General features: G+C 48.0%; 1 protein-coding gene across 1 annotated transcript; it reads right to left on the reverse strand.

Moving 5' to 3' along the window:
- Positions 1 to 518: 518 nt before the first annotated feature.
- LOC147638920 (uncharacterized) lies at positions 519 to 22,547 on the reverse strand. Its single transcript, XM_086785611.1, has 3 exons — positions 22,320 to 22,547; positions 954 to 1,151; positions 519 to 860 (listed from the first exon to the last, which is right to left on the reverse strand). The coding sequence occupies exons 1-3, from the start codon at positions 22,493 to 22,495 to the stop codon at positions 623 to 625; spliced, it is 612 nt and encodes a 203-aa protein (XP_086641737.1). The 5' UTR covers positions 22,496 to 22,547; the 3' UTR covers positions 519 to 622.
- Between the last annotated feature and the right edge of the window lie 395 nt (positions 22,548 to 22,942).

The following is a 22,942-nucleotide window of genomic DNA, read 5'->3' on the forward strand; positions in this document are numbered from 1 at the left end:
GCGTTTGGTCCTTTTTTTCTTAATAAACCTTTGAGTTGAATGGAAAGTATTTTATGGACTAGGCGTGTGGTTCTCATTTTCTTAATCAAGGACCCTTTGACTCTCACACAGGCCACCCACCTTCGGAAAGTAATTTATGGAGCTCTATTTCTCTTGAATGCAAATCTTATGGAGCATAAAAAAGTGTACGAGTCTCACAAAGTAAGGAATTCCACTTCGCCATCTACTTAATAAATAGTGCCATTAAATCACAAGTTCATGTTTTTGAACTTCCATGTAGATTCCTAATGTTTTTTTTAAATAGATATTGCATTTATTCTAGAGCAAGTTTCGTGCATTTTTCACTTGTTTGAAAAAATCTACATACATAAATATGACCTGTTTGTTGTCGTTACTATTTTTAAAGGGCTAAGAAGCAAGGCCACCATCTTCATTGCATCATCAACTTAATAACTTTCACAAAATCTGCAAGCAGGGAGACGGGGGGGCAGAACAAGGCAGGAAAGACTTCGCAGATGTTACTCCAATGGAATGCCAAACTCATAAGCATAGAAAGCAATGTACAATGTCCAATCAAAGACTTCATAGAACTGATCACAAGTTGCCACTTCTACATTTTCACTTAATCATAGTAGTCATCATCATCTCTTCTCCGAAAGAGATTGAAAATGCTTGCAGCAAATGCCATTAGCAATAAAAAGCCAAACAAATTAAACCCGCCACCTACTCCGACCGCAATGCTCGGACCAGGAGTGAAAAAAGAGAACGGTGACCATCCCCATCCACCAAAATATGGACCACCGTAACCACCAAACAATGGAGGTGCCCCAAACGAAGGGGGGTTGATGTAGATATTAGTCCTGCAATGGTTTACAAAACCATAATTTTACTAAGATTTCAAACATCATAAACAAGACAAAACTAAAATGAAAAAACGATTCTGCTTGCTTTACCTTCTGGAGTTATCTACCCTCGGTCTTGCACTAGATGGTGGTGGTGCTGACCGAAATGCTTGCCCACCAACACGTCCACCACTCTTCGCTGCCAATGCATCCCCAGTAGGGCTAAAGATAACCAAGCCAGCTACTGCTGTTGCCAATGCCACCTTAGCTAGATGCCTATTAGCATGTTCTAATACATGCATGAGTCCACTGTATACCACAACATAGCCTTCAGCCTTGCGATAATCCTCTCTCTCTCTCTCTCTCTCTCTCTCTCTCTCTCTCTCTCGTTGCCTTGGGCTTTTTCTCCTTGAGCTGTGCAGACACCGAGACCACATCCTACGCTCCAGACAGGGGGGACATGTCCGAGACACATGCCAGCACACCCTTACCAACTTCTTCAGAGCATCAGCGACCCCACGCACCGTTGACCACGAACCAACTGGGCCCACACAGCCACCTCGAGGAGTCACCCTGGACAGAGCTGGAGAGCTATGTAGAGCACAGCGTCCACGACCCGCTGGGCTGTGGCCCCAGCCGAAACATTATCGGAGGATACAGGCGATATTGGCACGACGTCGTGCGGCACGACCTCGGCGCTCAAGCTTGTCTATGCTGAATTGACCTATGCGAGACATTATGGGATGAGTCTATCTCAGCTGCTACCCATAGCCTACCATTTTTCCAATTTGTATCACCCCTTCAGCATATAGAGATGCATTAGTAGCCCTAGTACTCCATCCACACCCTCTCGTTTGTACACCACCATTGAGTCCCCTATGGTCGTGTTGTCATACTTGTACATTTTATTCTCACTCCACATTTTCCTCTTGATGACTGGAGGAACATCATTGTACTACTTGTTTGTCTCATAGGCCAATTTTGGCCTTTTGCAGACGTTAATATCTCTCTCTCTCTCTCTCTCTCTCTCTCTCTCTCTCTCTCTCTCTGTGCCCGCTGTGCTGGCCTGCTCGCGCTACGCGCTGGTGGCCTCTCCCTGTTCGTATCCACCCGCTCATGCTGCTCTGCTCACACTGCCCTGTCCACGCTGTGCTGCGCACCCCCTCCTGTGCTGCGCCTGGCACGCTGCTCTGCTGTGCTCGCACTGTGCACCCTGCCCACTGTGCTGGCCTGCTCACACTACGCGCTGGTGGCCTCTTCCTGTTCGTATCCACCCGCCCGTGATGCTCTGCTCGCGCTGCCCTGTCCATGCTGTGCTGCGCCTGGCAGCGCTGCTCTGCTGTGCTCGCACTGTGCACCCTGCCCGTTAGTCCCTTCGTAGACGTTAATATTACTTTCTTTCTTCTTTCTTTCTCATATGAGTCTGTACACACAAGGGTTTCTTTGCTGTTGCCCACTCCATTGTACACAGGGCCTACGAAGTAGTCTGGCCCCTGTTTTCCTTTTTGGCAGCTAGTTTTCTTTTTATCATGTTGCCTTGGCATCCAGTTTACTGATGGATCACATCTATCATCTTTCTGGACTCATAGACCCTTCAAACTCTCTCTCTCTCTCTCTCTCTGCCCGCTGTGCTGGCCTGCTCGCTCTACGCGCTGGTGGCCTCTCCCTGTTCGCATCCACCTGCTCGTGCTGCTCTGCTCACACTGCCCTCTCCACGCTGTGCTGTGCACACCCTGCTGTGCTGCGCCTGGCGCGCTGCTCTGCTGTGCTCGCACTGTGCACCCTGCCCGCTGTGCTGGCCTGCTCACGCTACACGCTGGTGCCTCTCCCTGTTCGTATCCACCCGCCCGTGCTGCTCTGCTCGCGTCCACGCTGTGCTGCGCCTGGCGGCGCTGCTCTGCTGTGCTCGCACTGTGCACCCTGCCTGCTAGTCCCTTCGTAGACGTTGATATTACTTTCTTTCTTTCTTCTTTCTTTCTCATATGAGTCTGTACACACAAGGGTTTCTTTGCTGCTGCCCACTCCATTGTACACAGGGCCTTCGAAGTAGTCTGGCCTTGTTTTCCTTTTTGGCAGCTAGTTTTCTTTTTATCATGTTGCCTTGGCATCCAGTTTACTGATGGATCACATCTATCATCTTTCTGGACTCATAGACCCTTCAAACTCTCTCTCTCTCTCTCTCTCTCTCTCTCTCTCTCTCTCTCTCTGTGTGACCGCTGTGCTGGCCTGCTCGCGCTACGCCCTGGTGGGCTCTCCCTGTTCGTATCCACCCGCTCGTGCTGCACTGCTCACGCTGCCCTCTCCACACTATGCTGCGCACCCCCTGCTGTGCTGTGCCTGGCGTGCTGCTCTGCTGTGCTCGCACTGTGCACCCTGCCCGCTAGTCCCTTCGTAGACGTTAATATTACTTTCTTTCTTCTTTCTTTCTCATATGAGTCTGTACACACAAGGGTTTCTTTGCTGCTGCCCACTCCATTGTACACAAGTCTGGCCCTGTTTTCCTTTTGGGCAGCTAGTTTTCTTTTTATCATGTTGCCTAGGCATCCAGTTTACTGATGGATCATATCTATCATCTTTCTGGACTCATAGACCCTTCAAACTCTCTCTCTCTCTCTCTCTCTGCCCGCTGTGCTAGCCTGCTCGCGCTACGCGCTGGTGGCCTCTCCCTGTTCGTATCCACCCGCTCGTGCTGCTCTGCTCACGCTACCCTGTCCACGCTGTGCTGCGCCTGGCGCGCTGCTCTGCTGTGCTCGCACTGTGCACCCTGCCCGCTATACTGGCCTGCTCGCGCTACGCGCTGGTGGCCTCTCCCTGTTCGTATCCACCGGCCCGTGCTGCTCTGCTCGCGCTGCCTTGTCCACGTTGTGCTGCACCTGGCGGCGCTGCTTTGCTGTGCTCGCACTGTGCACCCTACCCGCTAATCCCACCCACCTTTCCTTCGTCAGGCCCCCAAGGCAGCAACATAACTCTCTCTCTCTCTCTCTCTCTACTCCCTGCCTGTGGGAAGCGCTGCAGAGTAATCTCGAGGAATGGCTCCGAGTCTCCAAGAGAAGCTCGAGGCCCTCGAGATGGCAATGAAGGCACTAATCAAGGAGAACAAGAAGACATCCGATTCCAACCTCAATGAAGTGGAGAACAAATTACACCGGCACATCATGGCCCTCGAAGCACTGGTCACGGACCTTGAACAAGAGAACACAGCACTCAAGGAGGAGGTGAGTGCATTGAAAGTGGAACTGGTAGCCGTCAAGAACACCGACAAGGAAGAAGGGGAGATCAATGACAACACTCTCACGGCCATCAAAGAAGAGATCTCCAAGGAGATCACAAAGGACATGGAGGGAAAACTCGAAGCCAAGCAGTCAAAATGGGTTGAAGTGGTGAAGAACATCCGTAACGAAGCGAGGGAGGAGACTCAAAGGGAAGAACACCAAATCATTCACACCACCATTGAGGAGGAGAAGATGAGGCATGCCCGCCGCCTCAACATTCGAGTCACAGGTATAGCCGAGACACCCGACTCCACTCCCAAGAAAGATGGACAGCTTCTATGCATGAAGCTCGGCTACAAGGAAGAGGACCCTCTCCCCTTCACCAAAGCATGGAGAGCCGGGAAAGACTCAACACGCAAGCGTGCCCTCATCCTACAATTTGCAGGAGAGACGGAGAGGGTCACCTTCATGAGGAAGAGGGTGATTCTACGAGGATTACAGGGAGATCCCATCTATTTGGATGACGGCCTTACAAGGATACAGATAGAACACAGGAAAACATGCATGCCGAGAGTCCTACAGGCCCGGAAAGAGGGCAAGAGAGCATTCTATCGCGATGGCCGTGTCATCATCGATGGCAAGAACACCGATTAGCGCCAGGCGGCCTATGGGACATCGGCTATGGACGATCCAGATTCATAGATACACATAGCAGTTTGGAACTACAATGGAGCACTTTGGACACATCCTGGGAGGATGGAGGAGGTCATGGAGGGACGGGACATCATACTACTTACAGAGACGTACCATAGCCCAGAGAGGGGGCTACCCAAAGTAGAGGGCTATCAGTGGGAGTTTACATACAGGGGGACCACACGGCAGAGCACATCGAGAGGATCTGGAGGTATAGCAGTACTCTTCAAGCGAGAGCTACAGGAGCGCCTACAGGTGGTAGCACGTGACCAGGAGGCTAGATACATGTGGATTAGACTGCAGCTCTCAGCAGAGAGGGTGTTATACATTGCTCTATGCTAGTTCTCTCCTAGAGGATCGAGATATGCCATGACAGCAGAGGAGGAGATTAGAGGGGAGGAGGAGGACACAGGGCCATCGGGAGAGTCACCATATGCAATGTAATTTGCAGCGGAAGTCTTTGTATTGGAAGATCCTGTCACACAAATACTCACACCGTCTTCTGTATCCTGAGTTTCGTGAGTTTAGCTATCCACTTTAATACTTCAAACTTTAAAGAGATGAGAGAGAGATATATGAGAACTGTACACCAGATTGGGTCCCGAATTACCCACTGAAGGGCCCCCTATCCCGATAACGAGATAGTATTTGCTTTATTACTTTAGAGAGAATGACAATGGACTGTAGATAAGCCAAACGCAAGATCTCGGAGGATCGGAAGCCTGGCTGAACTGTACACGGGTGTAGAAACACCTCAATGAACTGATCTCGAGCCTATGCACTCTTCCCAAGGGCATGAGGAAGGGCTACACACCTGAGGCTGAGAAAAGAAGGCGGTGGACTGTTCTAAGCTATGTTAGAATGCTGTAAATGCTTATGAATGATAGAATACCTTTACCAGATGACTGGTGTATGCCTGGATGATGCACTGAATGCTGGATACTGATGTAGACTGATGAATCAAGGCTGAGACTGCTGGGAATCTGCAAACGCAGGTCTGTTGGGCTGACTACTGTTGTAGGACTGATGCTGGACTGAAACGCAGACGTTAGAGAGTGAGGAACATTATGTATGCAGATGCACAGCATATAGTGTCATTAGAGAGAGATACACCACCATCTTCAGTGGACATCCCTCACTCTGCCAGATCATGGAGTCCGCAGACCAGCGCGGATTTGGCCAGTTCTTGTTAGAGACACAGCGCCACAGAGAGGCACTGCATACTAAGGTATGTGAGGTCTACTTTGCATTGTGGACTATTTTATGAAACTGGGACAAAGATATGTGTACATGGGTACATAGCTACTCATTGGACTGGTAGTATCTCAGATAGAAGATCTACTAGTGGCTTCATGTTTTCTTTGGGGAGTGCTGCTGTGACTTGGAGCAGCAAGAAGCAGCCTACGGTTGCTCTATCCAGTACAAAGGCCGAGTACAGAAGTGCTGCTATGGCAGTATGTGAGGTAGCTTGGTTGAGAAAGCTACTTGCAGATTTGGGTCTATCAGTGGATAGACAAGTTGTCATTTTCTGTGACAACATTAGCAGTATACAGTTGGCTAGGAACCCAGTTTTTCATGCTCGCACGAAGCATATAGAGGTCCACTACCATTTTGTCAAAGAGAAGGTTTTGGCACGAGACGTTGACCTTGTTTATGTCAGCACACAGGATCAGGTCGCTGATATCTTCACCAAAGCATTGGGTACAGAGAAGCTCCGCAGATTCAGGGCTTCACTTGGTGTACATGAGATGGAGTTGAGCTCGAGGGGGAGTGTTGAGATATCGAGCTCATCTAGTAAGGCGGTGGACACTAATGACCCGCCTGGGGAATAGGCCCCACACTTACACCACTGGCATGGTTGGTGAGATCATGGGTGATATGCGGCCAGTGGGATGACAGGCTGTGTGACAGCCATTCTAGAAACTGGCATAGTTATAGCGCCAGCTCATTTAGTTGGGTTCACACTATAGAGAACCCTAGTATGTATTTGGTTGAGTACCTTTTCATATGGTGTGTACTCTTCTCTTTGTATATGGTGTGTTGAGTGTTGTGTGAAGAAGAAGAAGATTTTCAGCCTCTCACCTTGTGTGTTCTCTTTTAGGGTTTTGTGAGTGTGTGTGTGCTTACAAGAGCTCAAGCTCTCTTCTCCCCTGCATCTTTTCAGCACATAGCTGTAGAAATGCCGAGCCAACAATATAAACCATATACCTCCGTGTGGGTACTGATTCTTTCCCAAAAACCACAGGTCTTCATGCAATAGAGCTAGTACAGCAAGTATGACTCTCCATTCAGCTGGTACAACAAGTACAATGGCTGGTACAATTGGTACAATGGCTAGTACAACAAGTAGAATTGCTGGTACAACAGGTACAAGTACAAATGCTGGTACAAGTACAATGGCTGGTACAACCAATACAGTGGCTGGTACAACAGGTACAAGGACTGGTACAAGTATAGTGGCTAGAAATCATAATAAAACGATTAAATACCCTTGCCTTCAGTATGTCTTCACGATGGAAGCCTCCAAAACGGTCCCCAACAACCGGTATTCTTCATGGGCAACCTTCAAGAGAGAAAGAAAGAGAGTAGCCATCATTAGGGCAGCCTCTAACGGTGGTAGAGACTAGTGTGCAACAAGAGAGCCTCCATTAATGAAGAGAGAGGGCTCCAATTTATAGATTTGGGGCTCCCATGAGTGAAAATGGAAAGAGAAGGCTATGATGACAAGTGGAGAGCCACACAAAAGCTGAAATGACAAGTGTGAGGCCACTTGTCTCACTTTAATCCACTTTCTGACAAGTGTGAGGCCACTTGTCTCACTTTGATCCACTTTCTTGCCACATGTCCCAATCTAAGAGATGGGTTCTCCCATATTCTTTACCTCTAAATAGCCCATTCGCCATAGGTACTTTGGCAACTCTTGGTATCTGCTCAATTCCATATGTAATGACGTGAACAAAATTTCCATCCGGGTTGTGCCAAAAATAGCAACTCTCCTAAATTTTAGGAGTGTGGTACTTTGTATTCTAGGATAATCCCCCATTTCCAAAGCTTGTACTTTCCAAATATTTAGACGTCTTTGAGTCCACCAGACCCCTTTCACACCTGGAAATGTCCAAGTTGGTGACAATCACCATGGAAGAAGAACAGATTATGAAGGATACACCAATCCTCTCCAAGAAGATGCAAACCCAAATGGAGGCTATGCAAGCTCAACACCAATCGACATTGGCAACGCTCACATCGCAAATGTGGCAGCTTCAACAAGGATTCTCCCAACCAACCAGCTCGCGTTCTTCAACCGACGACATACCAACAAAGGTAGATGACGCTGAACTTAAAGTCCTCTGCCGTTTATGTCAAGCAAATCATTAGAAATTGGACATAAAACCCCCTGAATCATTGAAATGTCCAAGCTGGTGACAATCACCTGATAAAATTGTTTTTTTTTTTGCATGCATCTCAAGTGAGGTCGGCCAAGTCCATTTGTGGATATATAAGCACCCTAGCTCCATTGTAAAAATATATCTAATTCATTGCTGTTGTGTTGGTTCGAATACTCTCTCTCTCTACCTCTCTAGCGTTTGTGCACCCTCTCTCTCTCTTTCTCTGCCAGCGTTTTCTCTCATCCTCTCTCCCTTAGCGTTTTCTCACTAACGCAATACTGCTTCCGCGTTGTCAACTTTGACATGGTATCAGAGCCAAGGCACGTCAATGCCTAGGGGACCGGAGCGCGAGGAGAAGGCAGATCTCGGCTGCGTTTTTCAGCCGGCAGGAGAGCGATTGATTTGCTGTGTTTTCATCACGAGAAGCACCCTTGGACCAGCGTTTTTGCTATAAGAGGGGGGCTGATCGGATCTAGCAACGTTTTCATTGCGGAGAACCCCTTCAAATCTGCGTTTTTCAGCCTATAATCGACAGAGGAGTGCTGCTGATTTTCAGCGTGAAGTTGGACGAGATTTGGGCTGCGTTTTTTTGGAGAGGTGGATCGGATTGACGAAGGAGATGGTGGGTCTCCCGTGTTCGAGCAAGGACGACAAACTGAATGGCGACAATTATGCACATTGGAACTTGATCATGAGGCTATGGTTTAGCAGAAAAGGCTTATGGGACATTGTTGATGGCTCGGAGGTTATCCCTTCGGTTCACACGTCTTCAGGAGGAGGAGTTTCTCAAATCTCTTGTGGATTGGGATGCTCACAATGCGAAGGCAATGTCGGCGATTGCAGAATCTCTCACCAAGGAAATTTCCCCTGCCATACAGACTTCGAAGACTGCCAGGGAAATCTGGTCAAAGCTTGCAAGAATGTTTGATCGAGACTCAACAATGCGAACAGTAACCCTTCTCGGCCAGTTGTTTTCCATCAAGTTTGAAGCCGGGACCTCCATGCAGTCATTTCTAATGAAGGCAAAGGTTATCCATGATCAGTTATCAGCTATGAATAGTGCGTTAACTAGTACCCAGTTAGCTGCCTTGGTTCTTACGAAGTTGCTTGAGGAGTACGAGATGGTCTCGAGGGCATTACGCTTACAAGTCACGAAGGAAAAGCTGGAATTTGATGATCTCAGCTCTTTTCTCATTGAGGAGGAAGCAGTGCTCATTTCCCAAGGCAAGATTCGAGTTCCGAAGGATGTAGAATCGGCACATGCTGCATCGGAATTCAATAAGAAGTCTAGGAGCCGTTGTTATAAGTGTGGAAAGCGAGGGCATTTGGCTCGGGATTGCAAATCCAAAGCTAAAGCTCAAGGCTTGGCGAATGACAAAGGCAAAGGCAAAGCTGACGAGGATGACAGTGACAGTGATACTACCAGGGATGACACGGCTTCTGCCGGTGTGGCAAGGACTACACTGGCACATGCTCCAGCATTCTAGCTTGGTGGATGGATGCTACCACATGCTTCAGCCAGAGACAGGCATGTGAGTGGCAAAGAGGGGCAGTCTGTGCTCCCGTTTTGACGACTTGAACCCGTGTGTCGGAGTTCAATTTCTGGGTGTTTGGATCCGTGTGTCGGAATTCAAAACACTAGGCATCTGGCAAGGAACCAACATGGTGTATAAAACACTATGGATGTGCTGCAGTCATTCATTGTTGTCTTCGGGATTATGGACAGGGTGTGTACCAAAGTTCATTATCTTGTGGAGTTTTTTGGACGTGATGTGTTCACAGTTCATGAATGGGGATTCTTGGACGTAGTGTGGTCTACAGTTCAATGTTCCTTGAGGCAATTGGTGCTCAGGATGGCATTTTTGGTGGTGACAAGCTGGTGGTTGCAAATCCGAGGTGTACCTAGTGGTTGGCCACTGCTGGGGTGTCCGTGGTAGCTTCTTCATCGACTTGGTATTCCTACTTATGTCCACTATGAGTGGGAGAGAGGGTGTTAAAATTGTTTTTTTTTGCATGCATCTCAAGTGAGGTCGGCCAAGTCCATTTATGGATATATAAGCACCCTAGCTCCATTGTAAAAATATATCTAATTCATTGCTGTTGTGTTGGTTTGAATACTCTCTCTACCTCTCTCTAGCCTTTGCGCACCCTCTCTCTCTCTCTCTCTTTCTCTGCCAGCGTTTTCTCTCATCCTCTCTCCCTTAGCGTTTTTTCACTAACGCAATACTGCTTCCACGTTGTCAACTTTGACATCACCATGGAAGAAGAACAGATTATGGAGGATACACCAATCCTCTCACTGAAGATGCAAACCCAAATGGAGGCTATGCAAGCTCAACACCAATTGACATTGGCAACGCTCACAACGCAAATGCAGTAGCTTCAACAAGGATTCTCCCAACCAACCAGCTCACATTCTTCAACCGACGACAAACCAACAAAGGTAGATGACGCTGAACTTAAAGTCCTCTACCGTTTACGTCAAGATAAATCATTAGAAATTGGACATAGAATCCCCTGAATCATTCAAAGGCCAACGCAACAAACACATTTTAGATCAGTGGCTATACCAACTGCTTCTATATTTTGAGAACTTCAACCTCTCTGACCAGAAGAAAGTGACTTTTGCCGCCTCCTTACTCAAAGATACTGCCTTTTTGTGGTGGCAACAGCGGTTGATTGATGGCAAGTCCATCACGACTTGGGATAAGTTCGAGCGTGCCATCCGTAAGCAATTTATACATGCCAATGCAGATTTCCAAGCACAATCTTGGTCATGCCATTTGACCCAAATCGGATCATTGGCCTCTTACATTTCACAGTTCACTAGTTTTGACACTAGAGATCTCTTCAATAACCCCTAAAGACAGCTTCATGCCTTTGTCGAGGGTCTTAATCTCAATCTTTGTGTGGACGTGCAAAAGTACAACCCCACTGACCTTACCTCGGAAATTGCATATATGGAACGCATGACAAACCTTACCAACACCTCTCAGGGACCTTCTCATCTAGGTCGTCCACCCTTTTCAACTACAGGAAAAATTCCTCGCCCCTGCAACAGTAGTGGCAATACCTTTTCCTCTAGCGGTGCTTCAAATCGATTCAATTCTCAGACAAGTTCCCGAAAACCTTGCCGTCAAGATGGTTCCTCCTCCAATCAATCATGGCGACCACAATCCTCTCAACCACAAGGATCAGACCGTGGACGTGACCAACCTCGCCGTTTTAAGCCAAACTCTCGAAATTCTCCTCAAGGTGAACAAAAATCGGAATAATGTACCATCTGTTCGGTAAACTATTGTTGGTTCAAGTGTCCCAAGCGCCCCAATAATCAGCAAAACTCCAACGTAGAACCTTCCACCTCAGAGGACAAGTCTTAGATTCAGTGATCGGAAAATTCTAAAGACAAGCATGCTATGGTCCTCTCTTAGCATTCATCATAGGCACGTGTAATTACCTCAATTGTCACATGCACCCTGCACTGGGGTACACAATGACACACTGGCATGATCATCAATGCAGCATTTGTGCAGAAGTAGCACCTTTTTTAGGAATATTTATCATACGCCATGACCCCATTGTGAGCCCTCAGTCCAGGGACAGTCGAGCGAGCTACGTAGGTCAGTCTCTGAGCCTTAGAGGTCAATCAAATGTCAGTCCTCTTAACCCACTTGGAGAAAGCATCATACACGAGCATGTAGGTGTCTGCCATAGCCTTAGTTGCATGAGTAGGCATTGTTAGGTCATTTCACATAGAAGGGGCCAGCCCCAAGGCAGCCCAACATGGGCTAGCCTTGCAAAGGGCATCCAAGCCCTTGCCATGTAGTTGGCCAGCCCTTGTGGCTTAGGCCATGCAATCGGCCAGCCCATGTGGCTTAGGGGATCAGTCCGCCAAGACCCGACCAGCCCCACAAGCAGCCGACTAGGCATGTTGCCAGTCGTGGGCATAATACAGCAGCCGACACGTCATTAACCAACCGACACGTCATTAATGCAACCGACTGGACATCATGCAGTCGTGGGAGTTTTTCTGCAGACCGACAACCCTCTAAGGCAACCGACTGCAACCAAGAGGCAGTATAAAAGCATAGCCTCAGTCCAATCATTCAAGTAATTCAGCAAAATGCAAAAAGCTATATCATCCAGTCGACTCCACGCTGTTCAAGGAAGCTCCTCTTCACATTCAGCCAGCATATGTGCAGTCCTGCAGCTATCTAGACTTGCGTCAGTGGCTAGAAGAGTCTTCAACAAAGCCTCGGACTAGATGGATACTCAGCCGACGTACAGTCTTCCTCGTCCTTGCGTTGGGCATTCATATTGCTTGTTTCTCAAGCATTGTACAGCATTCTCCAAAGAATAATATAAACAAATACTCCTGCTTCCAGGGGGGGCAAGGGGGGGTGGGCTTCGGTGGGTATTGGGACCCAATATTGTGTCCTCTTCTACATTCTCATTCTCTTCTCTCTCTACTGATGCTAAAGATTCTCACCACATAAAGGTATAAAGAAGGCCATGTTGCGTGTTATCACGATCAAGCTCAATGCATGTAACATTGGTATCAGAGCATCAGGCTGGTAAGCCAACTCGGCTACCTAAAGAAGTGAGAGCATCACGTGGACGATAAAATTGCAGTCCGAAAAAAACACCCAGGCCTCCACCGTGTCGGGAGAGACATCACATCAAGAACAAAGCTAACAAGAAGAGGTGGAGGCACAAAGCTTCCAAATAGAAAAAACGCTTCCGCCAAGCACAGAACAGCTCCTGAGAATAATGATGGAGCAAATAAATTCTCTAAAGATGCAGCTTGCCGCTGAAAAAGAGAAGCCCAAAGAAGGCAAGCTGCATCTAGCACAGGTCCTCCATATGGAGGAACAAAGAAGAAACGACGAAGATCAACATGACGAACAAAGAAGAAAAGATGAAGAAGCAAAAAGAAAAGCTGAAGAAAAGAAAGAACTGAGACGTGCGGAGGAACAAAGGGATAAGGAAGCCACGCACAAATATGAGGAAGACCAACGCCGCAGACAGAAAGCCAATCGAGAGTTCCAGCAAAGACTCGACTGGGAGGCTGTGCAAATCTAGCATCAGCAAACGATGGCACAAATTCTTCTCGCGGCTCTCCCTCAGCAGGCTCCGATGTAATATGCGGAAGCTTCGAAGAAGGATCGGTACTTCAAAACTCAGAAATCAGCACTCTTTTCGTGACGGAAATTAACGCACAAACTGAAAGGAGATATGCAGAAAATAGAGAGAGAAGGTGGAGATGGAGAGGACACAGTATTGGGTCCCAATTACCCTCTGTAGGGCCCCCACCACGGATGGTGTATTTGCTTTATTAGAATGATGTAAATCTGAAAACAAATACAGAAAACTTGACCTTTTCTTGGCTGGAACATCCTGCGCTTGACCTGAATCCTTCACCCCTTTGCGTTAGCAAGCCCTTGGCTGTCTTGGCCCCTTGGTTTGCTTGAGCACTTGGTGAAAAATGAGATGAAAGATGGGATTGTGGACCTCTTCTATTTATACTACCCTTCAGGGGCAGTCGGCCACCATAAGGGCAGGCGGCCAGCATCAGATATGTCCCACAACTGGATATTCAGCATTTAATGCTGAAAAATCCCATTAAATGCTGGAAAAAATCCCATAAATCCTACGCATCACTTCCTGGCTGGCTGGTCATCAGGCGCCTGCTTCTGAAGGGCTGGGCACACCTTTTGTCCACAATCCCAGGGCTGGGGCTGCCCCATACTTGCCCTACAGCCCTATGAAGGCTGTAACCTCCTGAAAATAGCCTTATTCTGGCCTTAGGACTGTACTACAGCCCTTCCATGGCTGGTGGGTCCAACCTGGGCCTTCCTGGCCCACATGGGGATGGTTTCACACCATTCCCATGCCCACACTTAGCTCCGAGGTAGCCCTATGGGCTGGCCCCTTGTCCTAAACATAATCTACTCAGTGATCTAGCTCCGGTACCATATCAGATACACAGAACCACTGACATCATTCTAGAGGGAGACTCACAGCGCGGACTGACACTGTTTCACGTGCAGGACAATGCACACCTGTCCTCGAACGACTGAGATGGATCCTTGGCTGACTCGTCTCCCGGACTGGGCTCACATGGGACTAGTTCACCATCCCAAGTCCTGCACCTTCTGTACAGAAATGTCTACGTGGCATCCAAGTGCGGGATGCACGTGACATCCCCTTCTGCTTAACTTGACGGAAGCTGCATAGCCTCCAAATAATCCGTCAATAATGCCGGATAGTCTTCGAAAAATTCTTTGTCGAGCCATACTGCTTCATGAGTTCCTCGGTCCTGAAACTTCGTGAGGAACTGTCGTAGTCTTTGGCCTGAGCCCTTGAAACGGTGCAGAAGGATCTGTTCCGGAACCATTACTTCTGCTTCATCAACAATGTCTGGTTCCGCTTCATCCTTGACCTCTGAAGGGGGTGGACCTGCATATGGCTTTAGCCAACTGACATGAAATACATCGTGCATAGTCCAACTCGGAGGTAGCTTTAACTGCATAGACACCTCATTAATCTTTTTCCGGATGGGGAAAGGTCCGAAGCTCCTAAAAGACAACTTTGGGCATCGCTTGCCCACCTGTTTCAATCTTTGCTTCATTATCCGAAGATAAACCCAATCTCCTTCCGAAACTTCATATCCCTTCGGTTTTTATTGGCCTGTCGAGTATAGAACTATTGTGCTTTAGCCAATCTGTCCTTTACTAACTCTAAAATCTCCTGGTAAGACTCCGTCACTCTGTTCGCCTCTGGTACTGAAGACAAAGTCCTGGTTAACGATGACTGGAAAGGTCTTCCAAACGCTGCCTCATATGGAGTCCTGCCAATAGATGAAGAAAAAGAGTCATTCAAAACAGCTTGAACTAAAGGCAAAAACGATTCCCACTTACCTTGCTGATCGTGGACATAACACTTCAGCACATCAACGCCTCATCTTTGGCCAATAGTATTGCCGTTCTAATTTCTCCAGAGTCGAATTCATGCCCCTATGACCACCTGTAATGGCGTCATGGGCATCATGGAGAAGAGCTGCCCTGAATGACTTCATGACACATAGTCGGCCTTTGTAGAAAAGCCAACCATCGCGTATCAGAAAATGGCATGGTCCTATGGCATCCAATGCCTGTTCCCACTGAGTACCGAATTCCTCGGAATCCACGTACGTGTGCTTGTCCTCTAGTCCTGTACCACCAGTGGTCTGAATCGTAGATACTTGTCCCTTCCTGCTTAAAGCATCGGCCACTGGATTGGCCTTTCCTGGAAGGTACTCAATCATACCACCGAACTGCTGGAATATCTGACTCCAGCGGTGTTGTCAATCACTCCACTGTGCACTTGGCATCGTCTGAATCCAGCACAATGCCTGATGGTCAGTGCGAACCTCGAAGTCACGGCCATACAAGAAATGTTTCCAATGTTTCAAGGCCTGTATAACTGCTAGGAGTTCACAATCATAGACTGAGTAATTCTTTTCGGTGGGTAGTAACTTACGAGACATGTAAGCTACTGGATGACCATTCTGTTGTAGTATACCTCCAATTGCGATGTTACTCGCATCGGTGATCACTTGAAATGGTTCGTCCCACGAGACAAGGGCTAAACAAGGCGCTTCTGATAAAGCCACCTTGAGGTTCTGGAATGCCTCCAACGCTCGTGGAGTCATTCGAATCTTTTGCCTTCTTGTTTTCACTCCCTTTAGCAGATCGATGAGATCTACCGAGAGATCAAAAAACTTGTCAATGTGGGTGGAATATGCCTGGCATATACCCACAAATGATCTAATGTCATAAGCTATCTGAGGTACTTCCCAGTTAACAATCTCGGCCACCTTAGCCGGATCAAGTCGAATGCCTTCAGCACTAATTATATATCCCAAGTAATGTACCTGGAACAGATAAAATTCTGACTTCTTTTCATTGACATAGAGCTCGTTGCTTTCCAGCAACTTAAGGACTTTCTCCACATCAATGTCATGCTGCTCAGCTGTAGCTGAAAATATGAGTATGTCGTCCAAAAATATGAACACACACTCTCCAATCAAATCCCGAAAAATACGCATCATTATGATGTTAAATGTAGCTGGGGCGTTCGTCAAACCAAATGGCATGACCACAAATTCATAGTGGGCCCGTTCTGTACGGAAGGCTGTCTTGGGGATGTCCCCCTCTACAATTCGTACCTGGTGGTACCCACTCTTTAAATCCAGTTTGGAGAACACCTTTGCTCCATTCAGCCTCTCGAGAATATAGTCAATTCGAGGCATCGGGAATCTGCTCTTGATAGTCAGCTTGTTGAGTACACGATAATCGACACACAACCGGGAAAACCCATCTTTCTTCTTGACAAACAAGATCGGTGCTGCAAATGGCGACACGCTGGGGCGGATGAAGCCAGCTTGCAACAATTCTTGGAGTTGGCGGTCCAACTCCGATTCCATTGCCTTAGAAAGGCGATACGAAAACTTGCTCGGGGGTTCCGAGCCTGGGAGGAGGTCAATCCTGTGATCCTCCGGTCTGGACGGGGGGGAGCTGGGGAGGGAGGCTGTCCCGAAGAAAAATCTTCTGGAACTTTTCATGGAGAACCGAGTACTTCTCGGAAGCACTGGCCACCGTCTAGGCTGTCTGAATGTAAATCATCGCACACTGTGCGCCTTTCCTGATTGCTCGCTTAGCCTGCAAGTGGCTTATGAGTGGAAAGTTTGGAATACCTGGCTCACACTTAATGGTCACCGGGGTGTTTCACACATTCCAATTAATCTGGAACGTGTGCTTGTTCCACTTGACATCAGGAAGAAACTTGTGAGAAACCATTGGATATCCAAAATTATGTCTGCTTCTACAAGAGGAGCAACCATAAAGTCACGCACAAACTCTATGCCCTGAATCACTAACTTAGCACCTAGAGCTTCATACTTGACGCTCGTTGTCATACCTGTGCTAAAACCCTCAACCTGTTTGTCCACCGGAGTCAGCTCGAAACGGGCACGCCTAGCGGCCTGTTCCGTGACCACATCCTCCGTGCTGCCACTGTCAAACAAGACAACGACTCTCTGGCCACCTATGTAGCCAAAGGACTTGAGCAATTCGTTGCGCTCATACTCCTGGTCATGGGCGCCCTTCTGCTTATCTTCGAGCTCCCGGCTAATAATTGCTCCAACTGAAGCACCGGGGTTTGAAGAACTAGGGTTAGCCGCGCTGGGGTCTGTGTGGGAGCTGAGCTCACCATGGAAGCTGTGGAGGCGGCGGCGGCCTTTGGAGGCTTCTTCGGACAATCCCGAGAAGTATGTCCTTTTGTATGACAAAAGAAACATCTACCCTCCTTCTTGTACTGAGAAAGCTCCTCAGCACTCAACTTGCCACCTGTCTTGCCTGCCTCCGCTTTCTGGTCTGGAGTAAGCTTAGACGCATTGTTCGAGTTCTCCCGGGCTCTGTCCTGAGGAAGACCCCGTCTGGTTCTGGCTTTTGCCCCCCGAGGTGTTAGCCCTGGGAGAAGCTGACTGGGAAGTCTTGGGCTTGCCACCATTGTATTTCATTTCTGCACTATGCGCAAGCGAGAGTGCGTCCTCAAAGGTGGACGGCCTAAACATACGCACCTCCCATTGGATTTGCGTGTCCAGGCCATACAAAAACTGCCTTTTCTTGTCCGTATCAGATAAGCCTAATTGCAGACACAAGGTCGAAATTTTATTGGCAAACTGAAGAACTGGTTGCGCGTTCTGACGCGCTCCCCTGAACTCGTCTTCGAGTCGCTCAAGATAGTGGGGCGGTAGAAACCGCTGCTTAAGGTCGTGGACGAACTCGTCCCACACATAAGCTGCCATACTTGCTCTGGTGTGGGCATGAGCCCATTGAGCCCACCAAGGAATAGCCTCACCTTCCAAGTATCAACTAGCTAAGATCACTTTGTCAGTATCTGTTTTCCTAACTGCGGCAAAGTAAGCTTCAAATTGATGTAACCATGAATAAAGAGTTGTCGGATTGAGTTTACCATTATACTTACTGAAATTCATTTTCTCGGGAAAATGATTCGAGGGTGCCGTCGGTGTCAATCTAGCGTCCAAAGCTCTGAGGTAACGCTCGTGTTCCACGCACCGCATGGCGTCGTCTTCTCGTTGTCGGATCTCCAATGCACGCATCTGCAACTCGAGCAAGGAGCTTGGCTGCGGCTATGACCCCGCGAGAGGGTCCTTGTGATGAGGATCTGGTATCTGGGATACGGAAGGAGAGGGAGGAGGAGATGGAAAACGCGACGCTGGAGAGCGAGAACGCTCCTCCAGAGCCAAGATCCGCGCCTTCTGCTCATCCAACTTGGCAGTCTGGTCTGCGATTTCTCGCATCATCTGCTGGAACATGTCTGTAACACTCAAGCCGGGTGCCCTAGCTGGGCTGCCTGGTGCACTCTGGTCCCATGGTTCTGGGTCTCTCTCGTCGCCAAATCTCGCCATAGCAGGAAAATGCAATTCCTTTCCGGAACACAATCTGACCATCCACTATCTGTGTGGGAGACTTCCGGAGGCTAAAAACCAATCGTCCTTCGAGGGACAGGAGTCACTCCGAAAGGGGTAGTCCACCGGCATCTAAAAACCAACCACACGAGCAAGAAAAATTTTCTCGTTTTCTTTGCTGAATCTTTGTCCTTGAAGTAGGCTCTGATACCACTGTAATATGCGGAGGAACAAAGGGATAAGGAAGCCACGCACAAATATGAGGAAGACCAACGCCGCAGACAGAAAGCCGATCGAGAGTTCCAGCAAAGACTTGACTGGAGTCTGGGAGGCTGTGCAAATCTAGCATCAACAAACGATGGCACAAATTCTTCTCGCGGCTCTCCCTCAGCAAGCTCCGATGTAATATGCGGAAGCTTCGGAGAAGGATCGGTACTTCAAAACTCAGAAATCAGCACTCTTTTCGCGACGGAAATTAACGCACAAACTGAAAGGAGATGTGCAGAAAATAGAGAGAGAAGGTGGAGATGGAGAGGACACAGTATTGGGTCCCAATTACCCTGTTGCTTTATTAGAATGATGTAAATCTGAAAACAAATACAGAAAACTTGACCTTTTCTTGGCTGGAAAATCCTGCCCTTAACCTGAATCCTTCACCCCTTTGCGTTAGCAAGCCCTTGGCTGTCTTGGCCCCTTGGTTTGCTTGAGCACTTGGTGAAAAATGAGATGAAAGATGGGACTGTGGACCTCTTCTATTTATACTACCCTTCAGGGGCAGTCGGCCACCATAAGGGCAGGCGGCCAGCATCAGATATGTCCCACAACTGGATATTCAGCATTTAATGCTGAAAAATCCCATTAAATGCTGGAAAAAATCCCATAAATCATGCGCATCACTTCCTAGCTGGCTGGTCATCAGGCGCCTGCTTCTGAAGGGCTGGGCACACCTTTTGTCCACAATCCCAGGGCTGGGGCTGCCCCATACTTGCCCTACAGCCCTATGAAGGCTGTAACCTCCTGAAAATAGCCTTATTCTGGCCTTAGGACTGTACTACAGCCCTTCCATGGCTGGTGGGTCCAACCTGGGCCTTCCTAGCCCACATGGGGATGGTTTCACACCATTCCCATGCCCACACTTAGCTCCGGGGTAGCCCTATGGGCTGGCCCCTTGTCCTAAACATAATCTACTCAGTGATCTGGCATCCGGTACCATACCAGATACATAGAACCACTGACATCAATCTAGAGGGAGACTCATAGCGCGGACTGGCACTGTTTCATGTGCAGGACAGTGCACACCTGACCTTGGACTCATGTGCAGGACAATGCACACCTGTCCTCGGACGACTGAGATGGATCCCTGGCTGACTCGTCCCAGACTGGGCTCACATGGGACTAGTTCACCATCCCAGGTCCTGCACCTTTCGTACAGAAATGTCTACGTGGCATCCAAGTGCGGGATGCACGTGACATCCCCTTCCTCGTCCTCCACCGCCCCTACCACCACCGTTATTCAAACCTCTCCAAATTTTAGTAAGTGTGATCATGCTGCAGATCCACAAGACAAAGTCCATGTAGCAACACCCCAACACACTGGGGAAGCTATTACTTGGTGGCAGCATTGGTCACAACTTCACACAGACTCCATCACAGGCCAATTCTGTTTTCATTGAAACACCTTTGTGACTGACCTCAAAGCCGGTTTTCTTCCACTACAGTACATGACGAATCTTGAAGATGAGTTTTACAAACTCACTCAAGGTGGTTCCCCTATTTTGACCTATTCCAACAAGGTCATTACAATGGCCCACAAGTTGGGCATATCGAAAGAAGATAAGCTCATGCAGTTTGTTCGAGGTTTAGACACTACCATTAGGTACCCAGTGAGGAATTTTTAGCCGTAGACTTATGCACGGGCACTAACCATCACTCAGGGCAACCATTAACTCCAATGTCTATCCAAGGACCAAACATGAAGTGTAGATTCATCAACTCTATCATGCATAGCGTGGACAATAAAGCTATGACATCCCTACTCATGTCATCAGTGCCCAAGAGTAGGTGCAGATTTGTATAAGGTTAGTCCAAAAGTACATGCTTTATAAAACCAGCAAACTAAGTTTCTATCACTCTCCGGAGGTGATGAATTATATACCTAGATGAATCCAAGAACATGCCCAAATTCACCTTTTAGGAACGTGCATGTTATATACTAATGGTAGCCAACCCACACGACTATATAACTATCAACTCCATTATGCATAGTATGGACTAGATACTACGGCATCCCCACTAATGTCATCAGTGCCCAATAGTGGGTGTAGAGCTCTGTATCAAGATATGCTCTCACACATGCACTCCACACACACACACACACACACATAACAGCATATATTCACACAAAGCCATTATACATTGAAGTGCTTCTTTAGGTGGGGAAAGAAGTTCTTTCTTCTCCAAATCTTGGGAGAGCTGAAAAGTATTATTCCACTTATATTGAGGAGTTTCTTTAAGTTGTGCATGCCTTGCGCAAATGGAGACACCATCTAATTTGCATCAAGTTTCGGATTCAGACTGAGTAGTCAGTCACTTGGGTATCCTTATTTTTATTTTATTTTTCATGAGGTCTTATTCCATTCCTAGTTGCGCACGAGAATTTCACCCAGCTACACACACACAATACTAACCACACGCACACCCTAGTACCACAAGGAGGTTCCACCCTTTCCAAATATTGGCCACATTATAGGCTATTGACAAGCTGCAAGACGAACCCCACAAGTTGTCGCTCGGCCGATTGGAGTGAACACCCTGCACAGCTTTGGTAGAACTGGTCGTCGTAAGTCGAGTCACGATCTTTGATGTCCATGGAAACCATCGTCTTTGATCCAGAGCGTGAGCTTGAAGGGCAAGCATTGCACAATGTTGTCGCCGCAAGATCACTGAAGAGGAAGGCAGAAGCAAGCACCATGATGGCCTAAGGAGTGCAAATGGTTGCCTACGTGCCCACCTGCATGCGAACACACCCTTAGCAAAAGATGTCCCAAAGAGGATTTGAACACTAGAAAGTCCAAAGTCTTATCCACTACGCTACCGCATTGGGGACAGTTGGATATCCTTTTGACTCATTGTCACAGCAGAATTTGTCAGCTCAACTCTTGAGGTCGTCATACCTTCTTTCACAATTTCATTTGATTTGGGTCACACTAAGTATTTTTCACAATTTCATTTGCTTTGGGTCACACTAAGTATTTTTCAATTGCAATCCCCAGGTCGTGGGTTTAAGTCCCCATAGGCACTCGCTTGACTAAGTATTTTTCAATTGCAATCCCCAGGTCGTGGGTTTAAGTCCCCATTGGCACTCGCTTGTGAAGATAAGAGATGTTAAGCACCCGTTTGTTACTCTGTGAACGTATGTTGCGTGTGCACTCCAAAATCTAGGCATGCTTTCAGTTATTGGAGCATCATAACGTCTTAAGAAACAGCTCACTCTCCAAGAAAACCCCCGCAGGGTAATCTAGAATAAGACAAGATGAACAAGCGTCAATAATTCAGAGATCGAGAACTGAGCCAGGCTGGATGGTTCAAAGAACACAGGACATGGTAATCATGCAGCAGGCGTTATGCCAGTGAGATGTCTAGACCTGAATCATTCTTAGTTTGATGGTGATTCCATCATTAACACAGACTAACCCAAAAAAAAAAATGATACCTGTTACGTGGGGAATCCTCATCAGGCTGCGAGGAGGAAGAGGAGGAGGAGGCGGCGGAGGGGCAGGCGAGCTGGGATGCTTTCCTGCGCGTGGTGGTAAGGCTGCGGTTGCGGAGATCGAAGGAGGCTTCTCCTATGACGATGCTGCTGCCAGAGCTGGAGAGACAGAAAGCCATTGGTTTCAGCCGTGGTAATGCTGTTATCGGCGGGTCAGTGCCACTGTTGGCAGTCACTTAAAATACACAAAAGGATCAAGTACACGTGGCTAGTTTCACAGGAAACGTGATCGTGCTGAACTACGTTCCACGTCAGCAAATAATGCCCATACCAACCGCTTGTATATGAGTATAACTAGTATTGTACCAGCGCATTGCTGCCAACCAAAGGTTCCAGAAAAAGGACTATTCCCTCTCTACAACCATCTCTCTCTCTCTTTCACACATGGCCCTCTCCCTCTCTCTGTCACTCACACTCTCAAATGTTGAAACTCTCTCTCTCTCACATGCACACACATATACACACCTGCTCTCTCTCTCTCTCACATGCACACACACATACACACCTGCTCTCTCTCTCTCTCTCTCACACGCACATGCACACTCCCCTCTCTCTTCTTACACTCC

This window comes from Cibotium barometz, chromosome 4 (assembly GCF_041138505.1).
Source record: "Cibotium barometz isolate CiBa-2024 chromosome 4, ASM4113850v1, whole genome shotgun sequence".
NCBI classification, from domain to species: domain Eukaryota; kingdom Viridiplantae; phylum Streptophyta; class Polypodiopsida; order Cyatheales; family Cibotiaceae; genus Cibotium; species Cibotium barometz.

Excerpts from the sequence above, each read along its gene's own strand:
- LOC147638920 (XM_086785611.1), bottom strand. The coding sequence starts at position 22,495 with ATGGCTTTCTGTCTCTCCAGCTCTGGCAGCAGCATCGTCATAGGAGAA. Across the intron at positions 1,152-22,319 it reads GAGGATTCCCCACGTAACAG|TGGACTCATGCATGTATTAG; the intron begins GTATCATTTTTT and ends TGTGGTATACAG. Across the intron at positions 861-953 it reads AGGGTAGATAACTCCAGAAG|GACTAATATCTACATCAACC; the intron begins GTAAAGCAAGCA and ends AAACCATTGCAG.